This window comes from Sciurus vulgaris (assembly GCF_902686455.1).
Source record: "Sciurus vulgaris genome assembly, chromosome: 6".
In the NCBI taxonomy this organism is placed as follows: domain Eukaryota; kingdom Metazoa; phylum Chordata; class Mammalia; order Rodentia; family Sciuridae; genus Sciurus; species Sciurus vulgaris.
Window position 1 is genome coordinate 90,951,561 of NC_136466.1, and position 26,776 is coordinate 90,978,336.

Consider the following 26,776-nt stretch of genomic DNA (forward strand, 5'->3'; position numbering starts at 1 on the left):
GTATTTTTAAAATTTTTTATTTGTTCTTTTTAGTTCTCATGATAGTAGAATGAATTTTGACATATCCTACATACATGGAATATAATTTCTTATTTTTGTGGTTGTACATGATGTGGGGTTACACTGATTCATTCTACTGTTTTTCCTATCTAGTCAGTGTATTTTAATTTTAAAACATTATATTTATCATTTCTACAAGTTCTATTTGGTGTTTTTCCTAAAGTTTCTGCTTCTTTTGTCTTTTCAATGTGTCCTTTACAGGTTTATTCATTTTTTTAAAAAGTGTTTAATCATTCTGAACATATTTATTTATGTGTGATCTTTTACATGGTTGTTCTTTGAAATATTAGGGGAATGCTAATTTTTCTAACTATAGTGATTCATGTTATATCATATATTAGATAATTTCCTTATGTTTTATAACACATTTTAATTGGAGCATCCTCTCCAACAGAAGTTTTTGGTTTTTGTTTTGTTTTTTTTTTTAATAAAAATCCCTTCTGTATTTACTGGTGGAACCATCCATTTAGATTAATCTTCCTTTGTTTCCAAGGATATCAGCAATCTGGGGCCAATCTTTTTTTTTTTTTTTTTAACCGGTGATTGAACTCAGGAGCACTCGGTCACTGAGCCACATCTCAGCCCTACTTTATATTTTATTTAGAGGCAGGGTCTCACCGAGTTGTTTAGCACCTCACTTTTGCTGAGGCTGCTTTTGAATTCGTGATCTTCCTGCCTCAGTCTTCCCAGCCGCTGGGATTACAGGTGTGTACCACTGCGCCCAGCTGGGACCAATCTTTATGCTTTTTAAACTTTGGTTTTCCTGATGAAAGGGTAAATTCATATCCCTTTCTGAGGTGCAGTCTTGGGGCTTCAATCTCTCAAAGGAGAATTCCAGTCCCAAGTGGAGAACCTTTTTTTTTTTTTTTTCCCTGTACCGATGGGAACAGTTGTTTGAGTCCCAATTTCACCAAAATTGCAGCTCTACAGAGGCCCAATTTTAAACTTCATGTCCATCTAAGTCTCATCTCCAGTCACTGTATTAGAACTCAGACACCCAATCATTATTTCAGGGTCCAATAACATCCCAGAGTTTCTGAGATAAAAGCTCATAGACTTGCTACTCTGGCTTTTAGTTCCATCTTTGTTCCTGCCACTGGGGATTTCTCTTTTTTTCTTATAAAATCATTCTTATGCTAAATATTTTGAGTTTCATTTTGTATGAAATTTCTCAGTGTTTTTGTGTAAGTGGTTCTACACTAGCTTGGTCTGCCATGTTCATGGAACCAGATGGACTTCAGTTTTACTTAATACTTTCTTTTACAAGTTTTAATATGATGGTTAAATTCCTTTTGGGAAGGAAGAGAACTATAATTCAGTTTTTTTATTCATTCAATAAATATTTGTTGAAAACCTGACATGTAAAATCACTAGTTTTGGTTCTAGAATTCAGAGATCTCTCTTGCTTGCTCTATGGAATTTGGGGCTGGTAGGTGAAAAAGAAAACAATGTCAGTAGGGCAAATAAGCATGTGATCAAAGGGTGCCAAGTGTACAAAGGAGGCATAAAGAAGAGGCATACGATTCCAAAGTGGTCAATGTAGGCTTTCTAGAGGATTCAGTATTCTGAAACTTGAAGGAAGAAGAATCATTCCAAGAAGAAAATAGTATATATTAAGATACTGAGGTGACTGAGAGCATGACTTATTTGGAAACATAAATAATTCTCTATGGTTGGAGTGAGACAAGAAAAGACAATCCCTGATCAGAGGGTTCTTGAGGGCTGGGGGTGAGGAATAAGCTTCACTTGAATGATAAGTAGTAGTTAGGGTAAAGAAGCAAGAATTTCCATTAAGAGGAAACTAAGTTGTAGCAAGGAAGAAAATAACATGTCAAATCTGAAATACTCAGAAAGGATAAAAATAGAAGTACGAATATGAATACAATGGCCCCAAGAGTCAAAGATACAACAGAGAAACATGAGATATGGGAAGTGGCAGAAGTCAATGGATTGCTCTGTGGATGAAGTGTATCCATGGTACCAGAGTATACTATCAGGTGAAAGTCACAGAGTGAAGAAGCTACATGACACAGAGTTCAACTTACCCAGAGTAAATTCCAGCATGCATTCCTTCAAGAATTTCTAGGCTGCCTGCATCAAGATGGAGCTTGGTGGTATAGGAAATTAATAAGAAGAAAGAGCTGCTATGCAAAGGGGGTGCTTTATAAATGCATGGGGGACATCACTTTATGAAAACTTGGCTGTAGGAAGGTACATGGCCAAATAATCTATATGAAGGTTATGTTCTAAAGATCCTCTTCAAGCGATCTCTCTGGTCACGGAATGAGAGTGATGCATTCACACTTGAAACAACTTAAATGGTTCTACCAGTACTGTCTTATAGATCACTTTCCTGAAGAACATGAAAATATGGATTTTCATTACGATACTGACAATAACCAGAATAGTGTTTTAGCCCTTTGATGTGGGGAAGTCTGAGATGAAGCATACAGTGATGGTCTTCTCAAGATAATCAGAGAATGGACTCTGGCCCAATGCTCCCTTGACAATCTACCTGGGCCTCTCTGGTTGGATATTCAGGTCTAGAGCATGTCCCATATTTCTTAGTATATTGAAATATGTGCCAAACATGAGCCACCCAAAAATTTAATTAACAGAGGTGACTTAAAGAGACTCCATTGACCTATTGTGACATGAGCACTGAGGATTGGGGTCAAGCTTCTCCCCTGGCCATCTTGTTGAAAGAAGCTTTCCTTTGTGGATTCTGAGTCAGTTGCTCCTCAAACCTCTTCAGGTTCCGCAGGGCTGAGACTGCAGTAATAGGACAGCAGCTAGTTCATGAGGACTTAGAAATGGAAAACTGAGCAGAGAAGTCCCTGGAGGTTTCTGACATCCCCAGCACCAGCACTTACAGAACGGTGCATCTGCCCAGCCTCAAGAGCTGCCTGGCTGAGTGAGGGCTGCAGCTGTTCTCGCTGCAGTGACCTAGATAATCAGCTTTAATGCTGACTTCAGCCAAGACACGTCAGCTCCCAGACACAGTTGTTGATTCTGGCAGGCCAATGCAGGGCCAAAGGACCAGGAGCTCTTACTGTGACAGAGTTATCTCTATAAAGGCATTTGAGATGATTCTATTTTGTGTAGGCATTGTGGAGTGGTATAGGGTATAATATGGGCAAAAGTGAAGCAAACCCTCAGCCTTCACAATGCCTGGCATTTCATTTCATCCCAATGAACTGGTGATCCCTTTTCAGGATGGAGATTAGAAGTTTATATATGAAAGACAAATAAACCACTTAAATAGTTCTACTAGTTCTGTCTCATATTATAGATTACTTTCCTGAAGAACATGAAGTATTTTCATTACCACACTGACAATAACTAGAGTAGTGTTTCTCAACCCAATATTCCAAGGTAGACTCCAGTTTGGGATATTTGTAAATCATATAAATATCAGGAACTTCTGTGGGTTCTTAATGGGACTGCCATGAGGCTAACTTGGCTGATATGATATTCAAACTTGGGAAAAGAAGATATTTCCTAGAAAGTACGACCTCTTGTAGACACACCTCTCCAAGTGTGCCAAGAAGTTGAGACATTTGACCTTTACAGGATCACCTGATTAAAAGCATGCTCAAAAACAAAGTTCCACAGGGTGTTAATACTGAGCTAAACTAAGTCGAACAGCTTTCTTCACTGTGAACTGTTAGGAGTCTTGTCTGTGTTCATGCGTGTTCTGAGTCGATAAAGAAGAGGCATGTAGCTTTTGCAAATTAACAGGAATCCCCCCAGTCTATATTTCATCTATTAACAGCAGCCAGTGTTTCTTGCAATATTTGTTGGTAAATTATCAAGTGAGAGTTTCTCTATGACTCTCCTTGTATCCCTCATCAAGGTGGTTTTGGACCCAATCTGTCAGGCCTGGTAATTCTTCAACCTTTAGAATTTTTCAACCTTTAAATCATGTATACATGGATCTTTATTTTATTTTTTCGACTTTCTTGTAATTTATGCCATTATTATTAATCAAAAAAGAACACAGATACTTTATGAAATGAAGCAGTTCAAATTATATGGGAGAAGTTTAAAGGTTGGAATTTTTTAATATATACATTTTTAAACATATATACATATTGTATATGTTAATGTTCCCAAACAAGAGGAGGAGGAGGAGGAGGAGGAGGAGAAAAAGGAGGAGGAGGAGATATGGACATTGATACTAAGATATTTTAACTCATATATGCAAAGAAAATAAAATAAATATAACATGGTTAAGATAAAAGTTTGTAAGTAAGCCAAGACAATCTAAATAGGATTCTCATTTACCAAATTTCTCCTATCTATTTATCTAAGTTTTGACCATACACTGTTCCTACTAAAAGCAAACAAAAAATGAAACAGTGGTTTATAATATGAAAAATATGTACTGCAAGTCATAAAATTGAAAAATGGCTACTTGCCAGTAGCCACATAAATTTTGGAGGAAATATATTTTCTACAGGGATAATTTGTTACAGGAATAGAAAATATTTATTAAAATCATTAGAATAGTGAAAAAAATGACCCTTAGGCAATATACAGATTAATAGTTCAGAAGCATAACATATATTGTCTTCATTATTTATTTTGAAACTAATCAGTTTTAATTACTTATTTGAAAGACTAAATCTGAGAAAGACGTAGTAAAACAGGAGAGGATAATTTCTCAGGCAGATATGGCCTACTGTCAAATACGGACAGCATTCATAGGAATCTTCATTCTGCGAAGCCTTTTGTTGATGTGTATCTGTTTTTCTTTCTCCTGTACTTGTATGCTTATCTCCTTGTGCAGTCTCAGTGCTAGAATCAAAGGCATGCTCTCATTTTGGTTCTTTCAGCAAGAGGGAAAAGCAACTCCTACTTCATTTCCTGGAAACTTTACTGAAGCCAGGAACCCTGGGAAATTTTCCAAGTTGACTTATAAAGGGAGTCATACCTACATCAAGGAGTTGTTTTTTTTTTTTTTTAAGTTGTCAATGGACCTTTATTTTATTTATATGTGGTGCTGAGAATCAAACCCAGTGCCTCACACATGCTAGACAAGTGCTCCACTACTGAGCTTCAACTCCAGCCCTGTATCTAGGAGTCAGTGTGGTCTGAAGAGAAAGGAAGAAAGGAAATGGGCTCCCCACAACACTCTCTAATAGGCAGATGGTATTCTTGGCTTCAGCATTCCATAAATCACTTAAGAAGGAAGCAGGGAGACTGTGATGGACAATTTTATTCTTCATTTAGTTGTGGCAGCAGTAAGAAAAAACTAAACACTGTAACAGGATGCAGAGTACACTTATATTTCAATCATTTCATTTGTAAAAATACCATATGCTCTTTCAACTTAACTCAAAAAACACAGAAAACAAAGAATTTAATTTCTCCGAACCCGTGTTCCCCTTTCATAGATTTGTTGATAAAATGAGGTAGTGTAAGTAAAGCTGTTAGAATAGAACCTGGTATATAATGAGAGTTCTGTAAATGTTAATACTACAAAGCCATATGACTAAAACATAAAAGCTATCAAAATTTTGGTACATTTCTGTCCAGATTTTTTCTATGCAGAATTATTTATTTTTGTCATAAAAATATTAGACATAGGATTCTTAAAACTTTTAAATTGAAATATACAGAATAAATGCAAATCACTATGTGTACAACTCAATGTATTTTCATAAACTGAACACAATGTATGGTTCAAGTCACCCATAACTAGCTCCCCCCAAAATCTCATACTGCCTTCTAGTCACTAATCTCACTCTTATTAGGAATACCCATTTTCTTGACACCCAACAGCACAGATTAATTTGACCTATTTTTGTTTGGAATGGAATCATTTTTTATTCTTATGATTTTAAACCTTACTCTTTCCCATATCATAAGGTACTAATAATGCTAATTCTATCTACCAAGTCCTTTATTGCTACTCATGTGCAGGTATCCTGCTAAGTACTTTATAATCATTTTCTTATTTCACAGCAATAAATATTGAGATAAATATTAGTTATTACTCTCCTTTACCACTCTTCATAAACAGTACATTCCAAGGCAACACAGCTGATCAGATGGTGGGTTCAGACCCTGGAGTGGGATTCCTGGTTTAAATCTAACTTTATTATTTGCCAGTTTTATTAACCTATTTCTTTCTTTGTGTGTGTGGAATAGGGGAAATAATAATAATATCAACTTTGTAGACTGTTTCAAGAATTAAAGAAAACATTTATGAAGCACATAGTTCATTTTTTGTTGTCTTAAGATGGGGTCTTGTGATGTTGCCCAGTCTGGTCTTGAACTTGGCCTCTAGTGAGCCTCCTGCTTCACCCTTCTGGGACTACAGGGGTACACCACTGTGCCCAGTTTATAAAGCATGTAGAACAGGACCTGTTACACAGTGCCATATCAGTGTTTGTTCAATAATATGCTATCGCATGTTCTTTAAATATGCCTTTTAAAGGGATACATCATGTGTAGTTGTGTATAGTTTTTCTAATCATTTTGCTCTTTTTTCAATGCTATAAATAACTTTTTAATGAACATGGTACATGCTGTTCTTTCTAGTTTGTGCGCATTTTCTACTATGCATTTACATAATTTTATTAGCCAGTCTGTTCCATTTGGAAGTTCATTGAAGCCACTGAGTGGCTTGGCTGTTACTTTGGAGGCACATGGCTAACTGCCACCTCACTGCTGAATGAGAAGGGAATGCTTTCTTAATGTTTTCGTTTTATAGCCTGCTCAAGGCCACAGAGGTGGCCTGTAAGATAGTATAGTTCCCTTACACTGAATATGTTATACTGATACGTTTAAGGTAGGGACATCTAGTACCAGAAGCTAGAAACAACTGAGAGGCAAATTAATTACTGGCACAAACCTTCAAAACAGCAAGCTGGAATATAACAGAGGGTTTCCTGAAGCTTAATGACCATCTCAAGTCAATGCTGGCCTTCAGCAGTCTCATGATTAACATATCCAAGCAGATCATTAATCTCCAGGAAATGCTTAGTATTTTGATTGCTGTTTGCTTCACTGAGGTTGTGAATAATTTAGTAAAGACTGATTACATGAATTTGAACAAAGAAAAGACTGTTTTTTTCAAATATGCACAGCAGCACCTCCTAGTGAGCACAGTTTATCATTGTAAAAGGTTGAAAGAATTTCAAAAAATGCAGGATTATAGATTTCTCATAGGTTTTGATTAGTAGAAAGTATTTCCTTGTTAAAAAGAAAACAACTAATATATTTTAATATATTTTCAAAATATGAAATGATAGATAGTTGAAATGTAGATGACTTTTTTTAAGAACAAAATTTTAAATTCTCATTCTGTAAAAACATTATAAAATATTAACATTGAAACTTTGGAAAGTTTTGTTTTAACATCTTTTCTATTTTTGCAGATCAGAAAGGGTTCTTTGTTTGAAATCATTTCCTTTCCAGCAAAGACTGCTTTAACTAGCATAATATATGCTTCATATGCAGCGCTAATTTATTTGGTAAGTTAATTATTAGAATCTAGAAATATAACTTACTTTAAGCAATGTACAATTGTATGCTATATGATGTTATCTTTAATGATACTATTCACAAACTAAGGTACCATTCTCTTGTAATACAAAATAATTTGATGTTAGATACTTTGAGGAGCCAAACCATCCAACAAAAATAAATTTGTTTTAATAACTAAAATTATTTTCAGAAAGTTTACTACTATTTAAAGGCTTTGGTCAAAACATTTTAGTTTTTGCTTTCATTTAGCTACCTTTGTTCTATTTATTATCCTATGATGGCTGCAGTTCGGTATTCATCATTTTGGGTCTATGACTTTGGAGAATACAAATATTAGCATATAGTATTTTGATGATAAGTGCTGTGCATGACAAAAATTTAGACAATTTTGTCCATTATAATAGCCATTTTTACTTTATTTTTAAAAAACCCTATAACATAGAAAAAGTGCAAAACTTGATGAATCATCACAAAATCTATTAATAATCTATGTACTATTCAGGTCAAGAAGTGAAATATTACCATCATTCCAGAAATCTCTTTCTTTTCCCCTCACAATCATTACCCTTGTCTATAAAGGCAACCACTACCATAGACAGTTCAGCTGTTAAACTGTATGTAAGTGAAACAATATAGCTTATTTTTTTGTGTGTTTGTCTTCTTTTGCTCAGCATCATTGTTGTGAGATTGATTTGTTGTCTGTAGCAGTAGTCTATTCATTGTCATTGCTGTGTAGTGTTCCCTCTATCATCATTATTTAACCATTTCAACTGCTGATGAGCATTTGGATTATTTCCACTTTGTGTTATTATGAATAAGGTTACTATAAATATTCTTTTTTTTTTTTTTTTTTTTTTTTTTTTTGTGGTGCTGGGGATTGAACCCAGGGCCTTGTGCTTGCGAGGTGAGCACTCTACCAACTGAGCTATCTCCGCAGCCCTAAATATTCTTGTTTATATCTTTTGGTGAAATTTTTAGATCATAGAGTATGCATATGTTCATCTCTAACAGGTATTGCAAAACACTTTTCCAAAATAGTGAGTAACAATTTATATTAATCCTAGTGCATTATAAAAATCCTAGTTGCTCTGTGGGTATGTAGTATTATCACATTATGATTTTAATTTTTGTTTCAATGATTTGCATACATTAAGTGCTATTTAGATATCATCTTTCCTGTTGAGAGATATCTAATTTTAAAAATTATTGATTTGTACTTTAAAAATATATTCCAGGAGTAAATTCTCTTGAGATTATATATAGGCAAATTTGTTTTTATCCTGTGACTTGCCTTTTCATTCCCTTTCTTAATTTTAATGTAGTTCAATTTATTAACGTTTTCCTTTATGCTGAGCTGTGAATCCTAATTAGAGAATCTTGACCTATACCCAAGTCCACAAAAATATTCTTGCTAGAGTTTGGAAAGTTTATTGTTTTTTTTGTTTTGTTTTGTTTTGTTTTGCAGTCTGGGGATTGAACCCAGGGCCTTGTGCTTGCAAGGCAAGCACTCTACCAACTGAGCTATATCCCCAGTCCAACTTTATTGCTTTGCCTTTCACCTTTAGATTTATAATTCATGTGGAATTGGTTTAAGGGTCAAATATTTTTCCCAATGAGTATCCAGTTGATTTACCTCAATTTCTCCAAAAACGAAAGTATTTTTCCATTGTCCTAGAAGACCCCTCCACCTCTTTTTATTATAAATCAAGTGTCTTTGTATCTAGATCTGTTTATGGTTGGCCTGTATGTCTATTCTTGCATCAATTTAACACTGTATTACAGAGCCTTATAAGATGTCTGGATAATTGGTAAAATAAGTCCTTCTAATACAGGAACATGTATATCTATTTATTTTGGCCTTTAGTTTCTCATAATATCAACTTATGTTTTGCTACAATTCCTACACATTTCTATTAATTTTTATCATATTGAAATAAATTAATCTTTCCCTCACAACCTATAAATTCATAGCTGTCCCAATTAAAATCCAAGCAGGCATGTGTGTGTATAAGTTGATTCTAAAATATTTAGGGAAAAGGAAAGGGCCAAGAATAGCCAAACCTGCATACCCAGCTGTACCCCAGCGGTGAATGGCAGTAATCCCAGCTACTAGGGAGGTTGAGACAGGAAGATTGAAAATTCAAGATCAACCTGGGCAAATTTGTGAGAGCCTCAAAAAAAAAAAAAAAAAAAATTAAAAGGCTAGGAAGGATAGCTCAGTGGTAAAGCACTTACCTAGCACACATGAGGCCCTGGTTTCATATCCAGCACCAAAAAAAAAAAAAAAAAAAGAATAATCAAGACATTCTTTAAGACTAAGACATTCTTGAAAAACTACAACTTACTTTTAAACATGTTTTTTCATGTTAAAAATCCTGAATGTATCAAATATTTGACAAATGTTTTGTTTTTGAGAAGTACTCAATATCATAAATATGAAACTTGTATAAAATTGGCATCAACTGAACTAGGTTGTAAGTACACTACAAAAATGTGTAGGATGGATGAGTGCAGGGAAACAAAAACTAAACTAAAACCAAAATTAAAATTCATTTTCTCAAAGCCTATTGAAATCATCCCAGTTTTGTCACACTATAGATTTTATAAGCAAATAATAAAAACCTCTTGGTGACCTGATAATTGATTAGATAAGCATCTAAGGCCTGAGAGAGGCCAAAGTTGGAATTATGATTTTGAAAATAAGTAGCACAACACATATATTGGAGATTAATACCACATGAGTGGAACTGAGCCAAATGCAAAGAGAACAGTCAACAGAAATATGGAAAATAGCAACATTTAAGGTGAATTAGGAAGGAATCTGTTCATGAAGGAGACAAAGAAGCAACACTCAGAAAAACAGGAAGAGAATGAGGAAAATGGTGTAAAGAAATAAGAGACCCAGAAAATTGTGAATGGCTGTCATTAATACAAGCAGAAAAGGCCAAGTAAAAGGAAGATTTGAAAGGTCTAGTACTTAATATGCTAAGCTTAATCATTTTGAGAACTAGTTTAGTTACATGACGGGACAAGGCAGACAAACAAACAGGTTTCAGAGGAATAGAAGATGATAAAATGGAAACCAAGAACATCGACTAGTTTGACCAAGAAAAGAAAGTTATGTGGCAGTCAAGAGAGAGAGAGGACTGCAGGGAATTCCAATTTTAGGATGGAAGATATTAATGAGTGTTGTAATTTGTAGAAGAGCCAGTCAAGAGTGACAGGTTGAAGAGAAAGGGAATGATTGACAGAGAACTCAGTAGGGTACAGGTTAAAACAAAGAAAGGGATACTGACCTTGATCAAAATTCTTCACTTTCTGAGACTGGAGTAAAGGTCCTCAGAATGGGCATAGATATAATTTTGTAGATGATGGAAGAGGGAATATCAAATAAGACAGAACTTTATAATATCTTTTTTTTTTTTTTCACAGCACAGAACAGAAAATGATCATATTGGGTTACATGGATGAGATTATTTGTGGTTAGAAGTGATACATTTGAAGGTTTCTAGCTCTGGGTTTGGACACATTCAAAATGCAATTTCCAAAAAATATAAAAATGTTACTGACATTTAAATATCTTAATTAGAAGAACCCAAGTGCTCTGATCTGAATGTGTCCTTTACAAATTCATGTTGACTGACCCCCAAGATGTTATTAGCAGGTGTGGTTTTTGTGAGATAATTAAGTGTCATGAATGGGATTAGTGCCCTTATAAAAGGCCCCTGAGAGCTGTCTTATCCCTTCTATCATATATACACAGCTAGTAGGCACCATCTATAAACTAGAAAGTAGGCCCTCACAGACACAGAATCTCCAGTTTTCCAACCTCCAGAACTGAGATAAATAATCCTATTTCCTAATAATCCTGTTGATAAGCTACCAGTTTATATTTTTGCTATAGCAAAATGACCACACTGAAACAGCTGGGTCTTTCTACTTTTTTCTCCTAAATACTGTTTTTAGTCCTTAGGTTTGTTACTTCATTCTCAGACATTGTCTCAATATCAGTGTCTGAAGCAAGAATGAGAAGATACAGGCAAAAGACAAAGATCTTTCTCTTTAGGTAGGAGAAAAATCTTCCAAATACATTTCCTGACCTTTCCCTGGCAGACATTTTATTACTTCATTGGCCATAGGGTTACATGGCCACACACTAACTGCAGAAGTGTGAAAAAGCAGCTGTGCTTGTGTGTTCTGTGAGAAGTAGGCAAGTAAGGAGGCAGGGGCCAGCTGAGGTTCTTCAAGCCTCTGTCAGCCCTTTTGCTACTCCCTCTTCAAGAAAACCCTTAGAGCTTATGGTCTGTTATGCCACCTTGAAGCATTTCTTTTGTAAAACAAACTAGTTTAAGTTCATGTTTCATAGAATTTTCTATTTTGTTTGCTTGCCTTAACTACTTGACATCATCATCATCTTCGTTACTAGAAAACTCACAGGGCAAGTTTAGTGAATACTGTTCTTAGGGACTCTGATTTTTTAAGTTATTTTTCTCTGTGTTTATTTTGACACTCTTCTCCTTGAAGCACTGAATAGCATTTTTTAGGTGGAAAGTGAGTCATGTGTTTGCTTAGAAATCATTGATCTACAAGCTTACTAAATTCTTACCAAAATGTTTATGTCCTTCCCAGTGTGCGCATAGGTACAAGCAAAGTCGGGAAGGAAGAAATTAAAAAGCCTACTTTGAAATGTTAACATGTTTGGGAACAAATTCCATCTCTCAAAAAATGTTTCATTTTATTTAGTTAAAAGAATAAAGATTTGAAATAGCTAATGAATTGAGGGAAAAAAAGATGTAAAGCACAATTTAATTGAAGCATACTAGGTTTCAAATAACTCTCTAGAATTTGGCATAATGTATTTAGAACAAGGAATCACTCTCCCAGTACTTATCATATGCCAAGTGCTTTCTGAAAGAAGTTTGGTTTTATTAGACTGTGTAGATTGTTTATGCTAAATATTTTATTGCCATTTTTATCTGTGGTTGTTAGTTATTTAAAAAGAGACTTCACTTTTCAAAATTTTTGAAAATTATATAGGCAGTCTGCATTAATGCTGTGCTGGAGAAGGTAAAGCACATTTTCCAAGAAGAAGAATCCATAAGGCAAGACACAGAGAGTGAGAATTTTAGAAAAGCCTTTTCAGAGCCGGTGCTTTTGGAGCCTGCATTTCCTGAAGGTGAAATCCAAGCAAAACCTTACAGGTCATTGCCGGAGAAGCCAGACAACATTTCAGATCTCCCCAGCCTTCCTGCTAATAAGCAGAGTAATAAGATCCAGGTTTTACATTCGGTGTTTGACCAATCAGCTGAAATGAAAGAATGAAGAAATCCAAACACAAATATCACTGCAGAGAGCTTGAGTTATCTATGAAATGGCACATTTCATTTGACAAAACTAGGAAGCTAGCTTACATATACCAAATGCTCTGCTTTAAAAAAACAAAACAAACTCGGGGTGGGGGCGGTTTACTACTATACAATGTCATTCTCTAGTATTTATATGGTAGAGAAAGTAAAATAAATCTTGATGTATAATAAACATGACTATCAATATTTTTAATGAACAAAAAAATTCTCTCTTTGGTGGGTTACACTTTATACTGTGGTTTGTAATATCAGCATATTTATAATACTATTGCTAAAGATTTGTTTTGAGTGTCTATCTGGTAGGAAAAAAATACATTTTCAGGGATTATGAAAGGATATTTAATTTCTATCTGAAAATTTCATAGTTTGAGTCTACCTACCAATTTTTTAATAAACTCACTTGTAAAGTATGGAGGACTTGCAATTCACAAATGCCATTAAATATATTTACACATCTGGTATGTTTTCCGTATATGAATACCCCCCTTTTAAAAAGTGTTTAAATTAAACGTTGCCTAGGCTGGCCACAGACTCCTGGGTCAAGGAATCCTTTTGTTTCAGCCTCCCAAGTAGCTGGGACTATGGGTGCCAGTCACTGTACCATGCAATGTGATGCAATGCGACCTTTTTTTCTGATTCAAAGACACAAATTTGGGACCAGAAACCATTATTGCCATTGGCTCCTAAGAGCAAATGCTTTTGAAACTGGCCCTGAAAACTAGGATCATAGTTTTTGCTTGTAGGAGGCATTTTAGTTTATTCTGTGCCCTCTTCCCTCATCCCACTGGGAACTGAACCCAGGTGGCACTCTATCATTGAGCTATATCCTCAACCCTTTTTTCTTTCTTTCTTTTTTTTTTTTTTTTTGTTGTTGAGACAGTTTCTTGATAGATTGCTCAGGCTGGGCTTGTACTTGCCATCCTCCTGGCTCAGTCTTCCAAGTAGCTGGGATTATAGGCATGTGCCATCATTACCTGGCTCTTTTGTGCTTTTTAAATTCTGAACTTGTGATAAGACCTTAGTGGTCATTCAAGGATTTGCTGGAATGAACCTAACCCAGAAATGGCACATTTTCTATATCTGGTAAGTAGCTGCTGTTATAAAAAACATTTATAAAAAGCTCCAAACTCAGGGCTGGGGTTGTGGCACAGAGGTAAAGCACTTGCCTAGCATGTGTGAGGCACTGAGTTTGAGCACCACATATAAATAAATAATGAAAATAAAGGTCCATCAACAACTAAAAAATAATATATTAAAAAAATAAAAATAAAAATAAAATAAATTTTAAAAAAGCTCCAAACTCTCTTGTTAATAGTCTTAGAAATGAATAACAAATGTATTACTTCATGGTACCCATATTCCAACAGAAAAGGAAATGTAATAATATATAGTGAAGGGATACGTACAGATATCAATCTATATCATAATAAGTCTTTGTTACATACCACATTCACTATTTTTACAAATAACTGAGAGGCGAGGAAGGCCCCTTAGAATGTTAAATATTATGTTCAAACTCTTAATTTGATCCTAAATCATGAAGATTACCATGAAATGAGACTAGATTCCATTCTTAACAGTCCTCAATTCATAAGCTACTCATTACATTCTATGATGTGTTGCTGAGTTTTGCATAACTGGCATCCAGAGTGTCATTCTAAATACTTAACAACCAGCATTGTGCAGGTACCAGGCAACCAGAATAGATGGCCATAAATGTCACAGTTAAACCAGGGGGAACCACCTGTTGTATACACATGCACAAAGTTTTCTAAAATTAAAAAAAAAAAAAAAAAAAAAAACCAAAAAAAAAAAACCTTTTATTTAAGCTTTGTGCAGTAGCAAATGCCTGTAATCCCAGTGGATAGGGAGGATGAGGTAGAAGGATCAAAAGTTCAAAGCAAGCCTCAACAACTTAGTGAGGCCCTAAGCAACTTACGGAAACCCTGTCTCAAAAAATAAAAAAGGACTGGGGATATAGCTCAGCAACCCTGGGTTCAATCCCCAGCACACACACACACAAAATTTGTTTTTGGATGAAATGTATTCTGTTGGTAAGCCTTAAATCATATAAAATACAAGAGCTTTTAAACTCTCATAGTTGTGTGATTTTTTTAAAGATAATAATTATACCTATGTTGAAAAAATCATCTTTGGCATGCAAGCAAAGTTATTCTAAAAATATTTCCACACATACACAACACTTTTCATTGCCATGTATTTTTATCAAGAAGAACTCCGAATTACTTTGAAGTCTCCAGTGGCATAAAAATCAGAGTCACACTTAAAGGGTTCCTTAGAAAGAGTCACATAAATATTCCCATTATCCACTGTCACTCTATGAATCCTTTGCTTTATTCCTTTGGAGCACCACTTGGGTTTTGCTGATGGATCTTTAGGGTTTTTAGACTGGTATAATCCTTCTCCTGTTGCCAAAGTAATTTTGTATTTATGCCAGGGACAAACTATACATGGTCGTCCATCAAAATCCTGGGGAAAGAAATAACTGATTTAATAGTCTCAACATTTCAAATGTTCCTGATAACCTCGGACTTAGTACAGAATATATGCAAAAAAGCTAAGTTAGAGAACAGGGCAGCTTCCTTACCCCCCTCAAACCCCACCCCGTCCCATTTACAAATTATTCAGCATAAAGCAGAACCTAACCTGAGAACAGTCATCAAGTCCTTTTTGCAGTTGATCAGAAACCAGTGTGTTAGAGCTCTATCAGAAGATGACTTGCTCAGGCAAAGTATACCAAGTGACTGCAGCATTGTTATCTGTCAATGTCACCTCTACAGAAGCTGGGGAAGGGCTTCTAGTGCTTCTAAAAGGAATTTTCAGAAGCTACTGGAAGAATTACAAGTTCCAGATATGAATTCAGGAGTTACTAAAGGCAGGAGAGCAAATGTTAATTGAAAAGCAATTTGTGACCTACTTTGTAACTGTGTCTTAGTGAGGTTCTTCTCAAACTTGAAGGAATATGGGAATAACCTGGGTCTTGTTTAAATGCAGTGCTATTTAAATTCAGAAAGCTTACAGCAGTGGGTCCAAGATTCTCCATGTCTAAGAAGCTCTCAAGGCTTCTGGGCTGTGGGTCACACTTTGGATAGCAAGGTCTTAAAGCTCTCATGAACTGAACTGGGGGAAATTCTATGACATTATTATTAGCAGGTGCTTACATTTTTCCTATAAATCAGAAATGTAGAAATACTGATTTGTAACCCCATATTGCTGTTGGCAAACACATTTTCACAATTTAAACACACTTATGTCTTTTAACAAGAGGACAGGTATAAACCAGGGGGCTGTCAAGTTAAATTGTTTTGTTTGTATTTTTTTTCTCCTTATGGTACTGAGGATCGAACCCAGGGCCTCATGAATGTTAGGCAAGTTCTCTACCACTGAACCATCCCCAGCTCCCAGGTGGACATCAAGTGTAGAGAGAGTGAAATGCTAAGTTCAGGCTTGTATTTTGTGCCAATCATAGATAGAGAAGTAGAGAAGAAATAGGGTATTAGTTTGGAATGCAAAGAAGCAAAGGCAATTCCTCCATTATTTGAGGTCTTTAGTTAAGACCTCAAAGTGTAGTTTCTTTAAAATTTTTAAGAACTATTATTTTATAAAATATATGCTCATTATAAAAACATACAAAGTATAAAGTATTCTTTTTAATTTAAAAATAAATATCTCATTAGAAGTACTATTCTAGGACTTGCTTTTATCACTCACAAACACACTTAACATTCCTCCATACCAGTACATGTAGTTCTGCCGCATTAATTTAATGGTCACACAGTATTCCACAGCATGGCTGTATTACAATTTATTTAACCAGTTTTCTACTGTTAAAATGTTTAGGTTAGGTTGACCTCAATTTTTTGTTATAATAAACAATGCTACAGTGAAACTTTCCTATGTATAGACAAACATTGTGCAATTATAGCCATCGGACAGATACCTCAGAGTATTAATTGTTAGGTCAAAGACATGCATAGGTCTTATATTTATCTGTGAAATGGGTTTCTTTACATTGTAGGGTTGTGAATATCAAAAATATTTGCAATTACATTAAAGCTCATGAGATATAATTAAATTCCAATATACATTATTTTTGAATAAAGAATGAAATGGATGAATATGAATAGGAAAAATCTGAGTTTGTTGAGCATAAATTTTACATACCTCTATTTCTCCCAAATGTAAAGGTCCTCCTGAATCTGAAAAGTAATTGAATATTACATGTAGTCACTAAAAATCCTGAAATTTGATAGCATTATGATAAATAAATACAAGTTCTACAAATGAAAAATAAAATCTTACGATAACAGCGAATATCCATAGCATGATATTCTCCTCTGTGGTAGAAAATGACCACTTCTCTGTCATGGACAACAGCTGTCATTCTTTCAGATTTCTTAATGTCATCTTCTCTGCCAACACAGACAGAAGAATATTCCTTGTCTTCAGGATCTTGTACAGAGCCTTCAAGATCCATGCTAGTTGGGGCAGAGGCAGGGAGGAAAGAGAGAAAATTGCAAATGGTCTATTTGGCTACCACTCACAGAGACATAACAATAGTCTGGATTTCTTGACTAACGGATGCATTTTCCTGTAGTTATATGAAAGAAAATACTTATAAATACTAGATTATAGTTAGTCATTACTTTGAGTTAGAGATTCCTAATGTCTGCCAAAATTAGAGAGGGCTCCCCATTCTAAGGCTAGACTTGTATTAGATTAATTTCAACGCTTAAGATGGAAATTTTAGAACTACTAAGGCACAGATTAAAGATTTACTACTTCTTCATTCCCTATCAAATTTAATTCTCAATAACATCTGGTTACAATCTGCATTGTTTACAGTCTTCTGCTGAAGGTAGTCTGAAGAGTCTTAGCCCTTTGGCTGAGGAGGCTCACTTGTTTTTACCTACAGCACATAGCCAACTCTTATAGACACGACCAGATAACTACTCTAAAAAGAGGGAAAAGGTATAAATAAAAATTGTCATTACTACTTCTGCCTTATTTTGTGCATTCAAAGAGATTCTCCTCAATTAACTTACAAAACAGAAGGTATCATGTACTTTTACCTTAGCACAGATATTTAGCCTTACAGAGGCTAAATATTTAAAAGTGATCCAAAAACCTTTTATATACTTTAAGAATGTATTCACAGCCTGTGAATTCCATGTTAGAATGCATCATCAAGACACATCAGCATCAGTGTTTTAGCCACCTTTATGCAACTGACATAAAGCAGCTCACTCATAATGCAGGTAATAGAAAAGGGGCTGCCTATCACATATGGCATGAGATCCTGCAGTACCTGGACTGTTTTCTTGGAGCAGAACTAATTCAATTCCTTTATTATATGACAGAAATTAAAAGTTTATGACAGATGAAAGAAAGTTTCATGACAGCATCTAATCACAATCTACTTTTATCTTTGGTACAGACAGACAAATTTCTCAATCTATTTAGAAGAAATGTAAGTTTGAAAACACCAAGCAGGTAAAATTCTCAAGGAATGGCTATCAATAATAATCTTTATCACAGCATATTTTTAAAACAAAAAGAAAGCTTTCAACAAAAGTTCTTCAAGTTCTCCTCATATAGTTCTCCTTCCTTATTAGAGATGATTGTTCATGATAAATAATATGATGTTAGATATTTATCAGTCATGATAAATATTTTCTGAACATCCACTATGTGACTGGACTTCAGGAAGTAAGACATGAAAGTTTCTGTCCCCCAAGATAAGTAGAAAGTTCCCCAAGATTGTCACTGATAGGAGTATCAGTGACCAAACTGGGGTTAGAACTGTTCTACTGCACAAAATTAATTAACTCATGAATCTTACTGTTTAAAAGTCTTACTAAACAGTAAGAGTCATGAATTTTATTCTTCACTGTAATGACTTTCAAACAAACTTTATGGATTTCTCACTGTTACCTAATGTGTATGCCTGCACATGCACAATTTTGTGTGTTTGTGTGTGTGCATCTGGGAACTGAAGAGTAGTTTATTCTGCCCTTCACTATAGCTTTCCAAAAATTTTATATTATCACATGACTAGCAACATTAATATTTTTGATAAGTGGTGAGACTGACAATAAGTAAATAAATACACAAAAAAACTATACACTATAAAAGCCAAGAAGAAAACAAACTGAGTAATATAAGAAAGTAAATGGGAAGGTGATTTTGTTAAGAATGGGCAAAGAATGTAACTGAGATAATAGTTGAAACCCCCCAAATGCAAATGAGCTGGACATGCTAAGAGCTGGTAGAAGAGAATTACGAACACAATGAATAGAAAATACAAAAGCCTGAAGAATAGAAAAAGGTCTTGGTTAATCTGAGGAACAGAAAGGAGCTGAAACATAATGAGCAAGATTGGCATATAAGCACAAGCCAGGTTGTGCAGTGCTGTGTGGGGGCTTTATTTTAAGAGAATGGGAAGCCACTAAAGGATGTAAAGCATGATCTACTTTTAGATATGATCCATTTTTAAAAAAATGCCCTGGGTTCTAGAGAGAATGAATTACAGCAGAACAAAAATAAAAGCGTTGGGGGAGAAGGGAAGAATAGAAATTCAGTAGATTAGACAAAGGGGAATGAAGGGAAGGGAGGAGGGATAGAAAAAGGAAAGACAGTGGAATCAATCTGATATAACTTTCCTATGTACATATAGGAATACACCACAGTCAATCCCACATCATGCACACCACAAGAATAGGATCCTAATTAGAATAAGATATATATTCCATACTCGTATAATTATATCAAAATGCATTCTACTGACATGTATAACTAAAAAAAACCAGTAAAAAAATAATAATAATAAAAGCACAGAAATCAGAAAGTTACTAAGGACCATGGGAGAGATGGTGGCTTAGACTGGGGTGTGTCCTTTGTGTGGGAGAAAAAGTAACAACATCAACAACAGTGGCATAATGAATTATGCTAAATGCCAGACTCTGTTTTAAGACTTCATTTATTTACTTCTTCAATCCCCCAACATACTACTTAAAAGGTATTATTTAATTTTATAGTGAGGAAACTGAGGCACAAAGAAGTTGGGCTGGACTGGGGAATAGCTCAGTTGGTAGAGTGCTTGCCTCGCAAGCACAGGCCCTGGGTTCGAATCCCCAGCACCGCAAAAAAAAAAAAAAAAAAAAGTTGGGCTAATGGAAAGAAGGAGCTAAAGAAAAAGAAAGTTGGTTCCAAAGTTTTAGGATTATGCAATGAGGTGAACTGTAGTATCACTGACCGTGAGGGGAAAGACTGAGAAAGAATGGTATTTTTACAGGGATGGGAAATCAGGCACTTGCTGTTTTTTGTACATACTGAATTTGAGGTGCCTAAGAGACATCTGAGTGGAGATATCTAGCCAGCAGTCAAACATAGGAGACTAAAATTGAGAATGACTAGAGAGAAAGACTCTTAGTAGTTTTCCAGTTACAGAGTTCACTGCAGTCACTTAGCACAGATAGGGGAGAAGAAGGTCTAAGAAATTCCTAAAGCACTTTAACATTTAGAGGTCAAGTGGATAAGAGGCAAAAGAGAGGCAGATCAGTAGAGTGTCTAATTTATTGCTAAGCAAATGAAATTTCTTTACTGCTCTCTCATATTTCCTGTCTTCTCTTTAAATTGCAAGTAGGTGATAACACGCAGGGGTCGGAGTGGCAGAGAGGCAGTTAAGGAGGTAAAATCCACTTTAATGTTGGTTACCTCTGTGTATTAAACAACAAATGATATATGAAAAAAACATGGGCTTCCTAGGAAACTGACTCCTAAAACTTTGGTTGTTCATTAAGAGCTGAGTCTACCCTTTTCTCTTTGTAAATTCACTTAATCCCTATACTACTACTCTCCTAGAAATGAAATCTGATGAGTATTCAAATAAAGGCCTACATCTAGAGTATAAACACTACAACTCTTTTTTCCCAGTATTTCCTAAAGTTTGTCTCATATTTCACTCTTCAATGTCTTTTTGGCCAAATATAGAAATTAAAAGATCAGGAAAAAAAAAAAAAAACAGGTTTAAGAAATCTCTCAATATTGTTCATAGAGAAAGACTCAAGCATTATAGGTTTGATCCAATCCTTAAATCAAAATGATGACTCCTATACCACTATATAACATTTAGCAGCCATTCTTCAAAATTCAAAGTTATATACATACTCAGCCTTAAAAATGGTATATGTGTACATTTTCAACCCCCAAATAACTCCTTGGTCATCTTACAAAACCTCAGTACGTGTTTGTGACAGACAAAAGCCTTTCAAAACAAAATGTAACTACAATTCTAAAGGTTGTAACAAGTCTAGGTTTTATTCAAAATTTTCATTTTTGGTTCCATTTTAACAATTTCATCATTTAATGGATTCATTTAACCAGAGTGGGAAACTACAGAAAGGCCTGAGAAGAATCCAACCCTGCCTACTACAAGATAAGGAATTACATATGGAAAAGGAAAGGAAGTAGATTAAATGATGTCCCATGTTACCTGTAGAGACTCAGCTGCTATTAAACACTAAGATGTTTGCTGTGAAATGTTCATATTAAACATAAAATACTTGTCTGTAATTTAAGGCACTTATCATAATTATAGACCACATGTCAACTTCACATAAATATCACAATTTTAGGAAGCTCATCCTTTATAATCCAGTCTCTTCCAATACAGTTATTTGTCATAATTTACAGGTGATACAATGTACTTTTTTCCTTGATAAACAGACATGTCATTTTAATTCTATTTAAGTCCAAGGTTAATATTGGACACATAAACACACATATCCATCTTTTTTAAAGGGGCACTTGGATCTAGAATAGAATGGTTCTGAACTATGGACCCAATCCTCTCCTGCCAAGAAGAAATATTCGTTTATGGTACTGTCAAGTGGCTTCAGAGGATTTTCTGGATGGTTTCCCTGTTTATTTAAACCTATATAACCAGTTGATAACTTTAAAATTTTAGGAGGAAAAGAGCGTGAGTCACTTTAAAAGCAAGTTTATAAAACAAATTATTACTTACAAGTAAAATCTCTATGTGAGTGTATTAGCAGTGAGTTTTAGAAAAAGGGCATAGACCATAGTTTTGAGAGGGGTAGTTCTGAACCATGTGGAAGACAGAATTAGATATCATCATAAACCTGGGCTCCAAACTGAGGTGGAGAGAGGGGCAGGGGAGGAAGGGCATTAGGGGAAGGGAGGAGAGAAGAGGGAAAGGAGAAGGAAGCGGGGTAGGGGAAAAGGGAAAAGAGGAGAGAAAGAAAGGAAGTATGTGAGCATGGACCGGAAGAGGCTTGAATTTTTATTCAATAAATAAAGGAAAGAATTACACAAATTAAGTTTAGGAAATTACAGGGGTGTCAAATATGTTTTTTTTTTTTTTTTTTTTGCCTTGTTAATCCTCGCTCTAAGTAAACAAGTTGATCCGGAGTACATAGCTCAGTGGAAGAGCATATGCTTAGTATGCATGAGACCCTGGGTTCAACTCCAACATGGCAAAAATAAAACAAAACAAACCTATAATTAATCTAATTATTGAAAAAAGTATAGAAAAATAACACAAACACTATTCTAAAAATTTATCTCACAATAAAAAAGCAAAATCATATTATTCTTAAGAAAAGATGAAGAATCATGATTTTCTATATTACTTATGGCGTTCAGGAGGCTTGAATACTGTCCCTCTAAATAGTCACCTGGTTTTACTTGATTTTGGCAGGTACCCAAAATACACAAATGGCTAGGTGGTAGTATTTACCTTCAGAATTGGGCGTGCAGCCTTTATTACATTTTGTGACAGAACACATAGAGGGGCAACTGTGATAAGAAAAAAATGAGAAAAAGAGACAAATGAACTGAATGAAGGGAAAAAAGCTTAAGAAAAATAAAAACAAAGCAATATGGAATTTGCAACACATAAAACCAACAATGGATTAAGATGCAGAATATATGAAGCACTCTTACAGACCAGTAAGAAAATGTCAAATAACCACAGAAAAATGGGCAAAAGCCATAAACAAACATTTCACAGATGAAGAAATATGAATGCCACTTAGCACCTGTAAAGATGCTCAAACTCATTAGGAAAATGCAAAGGGAATGCAAAGCAAAGCCACAAATGGGACTTATTTTCCATTCACAAAAATTATGCCAAGTATAGGCAAGAATATGGAGCAACCACTAGTGAAGACACAAACTAATGCTCAGTTTGACACTACCCAGTAAAGCTGAACATATACATAACCCAATAATCCCACTTTAAGTATAGGCCAGAGAAATGTGCACAGGTATACCAGGAAACATGCACAAGAACTTAACAATAAAAGACAAGAAACTAAAAACCCATGAAGGGTAGAAGAGATAATTTTTATGTTCACTCAAGAGAATGCTATATAGCAGTAAAAATGTACTGCTACATCAACTTGAATTAATTTAAAAAAACAACTGCAAGTGAAAAATAAGTCTTAAATATTTTCAGATACACTTCCATTTTTATCAAGTGCAAAAGCAGGCAAAACCAAACAATATATTATTCATGAATAAATGTTTATAGAGCAAATTTGTAAAGAAAAGCAAGGGGGATGATAAACTAAATTTCTTAAATGTCTCAAAATATCTAGTTAGTTCTTACACTTAAAATTAGCTTTTCAATATTTAAGTTGTATCCTACTTAATGTCTATGTTGTAAATGGCCTAAACCCAAGAAGAAAGAGGAAAAAGTTGTACTTTATACCCTTACAGAACCTGCCTGCACATAGATCATGAATGAACTATTTGAGAATTTGGTACAGCTTATGTCAAAACTTATCACTAAAGAAGGAAGTAAATGAAGCGTTCCGCTCATCCCCCCCAAAAAAAAACTAGTATAGAAATACTAGTACTTAGACATAACAAAATACAAGAGATGTAAACTAACATCAAAGGTTAATTAAGTTCTCCAAATAAAGTCCTTTCGGATTCTTCAAACATAGAGTCTGCAAGGTTTGCCTCCAACCAATAAAAACTGTGGTGAACTTTAAAGGAACTAATAAGAAATGAACAGAGAAGGCTGGGGCTAAATGATAAAGGTTTCAGAGAATTACCATTATAGACTTGCATTATGCTTAGAAAGTATTATCTCATCCTTCAAATAGTTTCCTTTATGTATCGTAAGTGGTAGTCTTTATTTATGATATTTGATGACTATTTATACTTAACACTCATATTATTCTTAATTGAATACTGTGAATATCATGGTCCATTCAGACAACAGTGAGTCCATGTGTTCACTTTAATTATGCTACTTGGATGAACTATTCATGTACTCTTACACATTTCCTCTACTTTAAGATCTTTTTAAAACTTATTTTTCAGTTTTACATTGACAAAATCGTATGTATTTATTGTGTACAATATGATGTTCTGAAGTATTTATTCACTGTGATATGACTACATCTAGTTGTCACATAATAATCATTTTGTGGTGAGAACATTTTACATCTATTCCTAGATTTTTTTCAATACAAATTTTATTAACTATAGTCACCATTTTGTACAATGGATACATGATAGCAGATTCTTAACTGAATAAAAGAAAAATGGAAAATTAGTCAATTTAGCCAGTTTGTGAGCTAGATGAAATTTTTCCTTCTGAAAAATTTAGCTGTTCTATTTCAAAACTGTCTTCAGAAAACCTTTTTTTGGTCTGTTCCTAAAATTAGATTTCTAAAGGTGCTAACTTCATATAAAATTACAAACTAGTTAAATGGATCCTCAGTCACTATTCCAAAATAGATAATACATTCAGATTAAATTTAAAGAAAAATACTTTAACTCAATTAAGTTTCCAAAAGACACTGGAGACAAAAGAGGCATGAAATTAAAGGTACTTACTTGTTACTCCTCTTGAGCAAGGACAAAGTGCTTTTACTAAGTCTGGGGACTTGGCCCACACATTATCAAAATGCTTATCTCCAGGGTGACACCCTTGCTTTTAGGTTCAGGCAAGAGAAATGCCTTTGATAGTAGTTTTGAATCTCTGGATGACAGAACAACAATAGATAAAAAAAAAAAAAAAAAAAGCTGTCCTTCAGTGAGTGCCTACTGCTTGACCTCCTTTCATACACTGGCTCACTAGTTCTCACTAAATTGATGATTAATGACCGAAGATATGAGTAAGTACTACTTAGGTAGACCTATATTTTTATAAAAGCATGCGCCCTGCAAGTAAACCATCTTGAAGGCACAAAATCCTTTTAACAATGCAAAGATTTACATTAGTGATGTATATATTGGTTATCTTTACATTGGTGTACATACATACATCAGGAAAGAAGATGGTTCTTATTTATTTTTTTGATTTAGGAATGCTAATGTGTAAGAGTTTTGACCACAAATTATTAAATTGGAATACTAGTCTAATTTAATAAATTTATAGAGCCATTTCATCCTGGAAACCACCACCACCAGCCGGCATTAGAGATCCAGGATCACAGCTGAGCTTTCCTCTACTTGAATCCCGGCTTTGCGTGATCTGGGGCAAATTGCTTCATTTTGCTGTGCTGCTTACTTAAGAAAGGGCTGTCACGTAGGGTGTGGTTAGGGTTAAGTGCTTGAATACACTTGAAATGTTTAGAGCCTGGCCTAACCGCAAGAAACGCTCAAATTAAGTTGGTTGCTACCTCTAAGCTCTTTCCAGCTCTGCCAGTTTGTCTTGAGTGACTTCAAACTGTATTTAACATTTCAGTAAAGATGATCTGCAGTTGTTAAGAACGAGCAGCGCCCTGGACAGACTGAGTGTGGTGGTCCAGATGCAATCCCACAGGCAGACTCCAGGAGACCAATATTTGGGACTGATGGAGCCGCAGAAACCCTAAAGCAGTCTTTATATTTTAGAGTGCACAAATGCCCGGAAAAATGTTAGAAACCACCAGGGCTTCAGGTCAGGGGTGCGGCCCAATTCCCAAGGTGAACAAGGTCAATGGGTCTCCGATGCCGGCGCAAAAGCCTGCCGTGGAGGTTAACAGTTAACTAATGCTGAACCCCTGGCCAACGAGCTCGGAGCAGCAGAGAGCAGGGGCCATAAAACAGCCACCAGCCGCCGCCACCGGAAGCAGGGGCCGCCGCCGGCCGGAAGCAGCTGTCCCCGCGAGCCCCGCCCCCGGTCGCCCAGCCCCGCACTGAGAGAACAGAACTCACAGTCAAGTCCTCGCTCCGCCTCCGCGAGACCCACCCGCAGCGGCCTCCGCGGGAATGCGACTGCGTAAACCAGAGAGCTCTAGCCCCCGCGGGGCGCCTCCGCGGGGCGGGCGTAGAAGCCCACGTGACCTAGAAGTGCCCGCCCCCGAGGCCGCCTTAGTGGCCCTGCTGGATGATGACCCCGCCTGACGTCGGGATTGCAAAGCTCTGCCAGCACCTACGAACTAGCAGTCTTAATCGTGTGTTTGACAAATGTGAGTGGCCTCGGTTTCCTTATTAGGTGTTTATTGAGCTCACTACATTTGTCCATATTTTAAATGCACTCAGCAATCTCTCTTGGGAATTTACCTATACAATATTTGTAGAAGTTCTTCACGATGCATATAAAGCCATGTATAAGGATATTTATTGCAACGAGAGAATAAAATAGCTAGGTAATAATCAACTCAAGGAAAGGGTTAAATAAAATATAGTGCAGACACGTGAATTACTTTAAGGACTGATTCCTTGATATATCGACTGTTATAAGGCACGTCGCAGAATACTATGTGTAGAGTGCACTCAGTGTAAAATTGTTTATTGAGCAAATATATGTGTACACAAACTTTTTCTTAAAAGGCAAATGTGGTTATTTGCGGGGGAGATGCCTCTTT

General features: G+C 35.5%; 2 protein-coding genes across 6 annotated transcripts in view; one reads left to right on the top strand and one right to left on the bottom strand.

Annotated features, from left to right (window-relative positions):
• The window catches only part of SPATA9 (spermatogenesis associated 9), a 29,687-nt gene extending 16,415 nt beyond the window's left edge, over positions 1-13,272 (top strand). Inside the window, exons 4-5 of the mRNA XM_079146034.1 lie at positions 7,449-7,544; positions 12,595-13,272. Coding sequence (XP_079002160.1) covers positions 7,449-7,544; positions 12,595-12,879 — 381 coding nt within the window. The 3' untranslated portion in view covers positions 12,880-13,272. The remainder of the gene's footprint in view (positions 1-7,448; positions 7,545-12,594) is intronic.
• A 1,747-nt stretch (positions 13,273-15,019) lies between these two features.
• Positions 15,020-26,254, bottom strand: RFESD (Rieske Fe-S domain containing). 5 transcript variants are annotated; one of them, XM_079146030.1, is made up of 6 exons: positions 26,124-26,246; positions 24,819-24,963; positions 22,705-22,763; positions 17,247-17,422; positions 17,109-17,143; positions 15,020-15,413 (listed from the first exon to the last, which is right to left on the bottom strand). In XM_079146030.1, the coding sequence occupies exons 4-6, from the start codon at positions 17,419-17,421 to the stop codon at positions 15,150-15,152; spliced, it is 474 nt and encodes a 157-aa protein (XP_079002156.1). In that variant the 5' UTR covers position 17,422; positions 22,705-22,763; positions 24,819-24,963; positions 26,124-26,246; the 3' UTR covers positions 15,020-15,149. The 5 variants fall into 5 exon arrangements, with proteins under 5 accessions (XP_079002156.1, XP_079002154.1, XP_079002155.1 ...); XM_079146028.1 differs by lacking the exon at positions 26,124-26,246 and adding an exon at positions 25,607-25,689; XM_079146029.1 differs by lacking the exon at positions 24,819-24,963 and having other exon boundaries at positions 26,124-26,218.
• Positions 26,255-26,776: the final 522 nt, after the last annotated feature.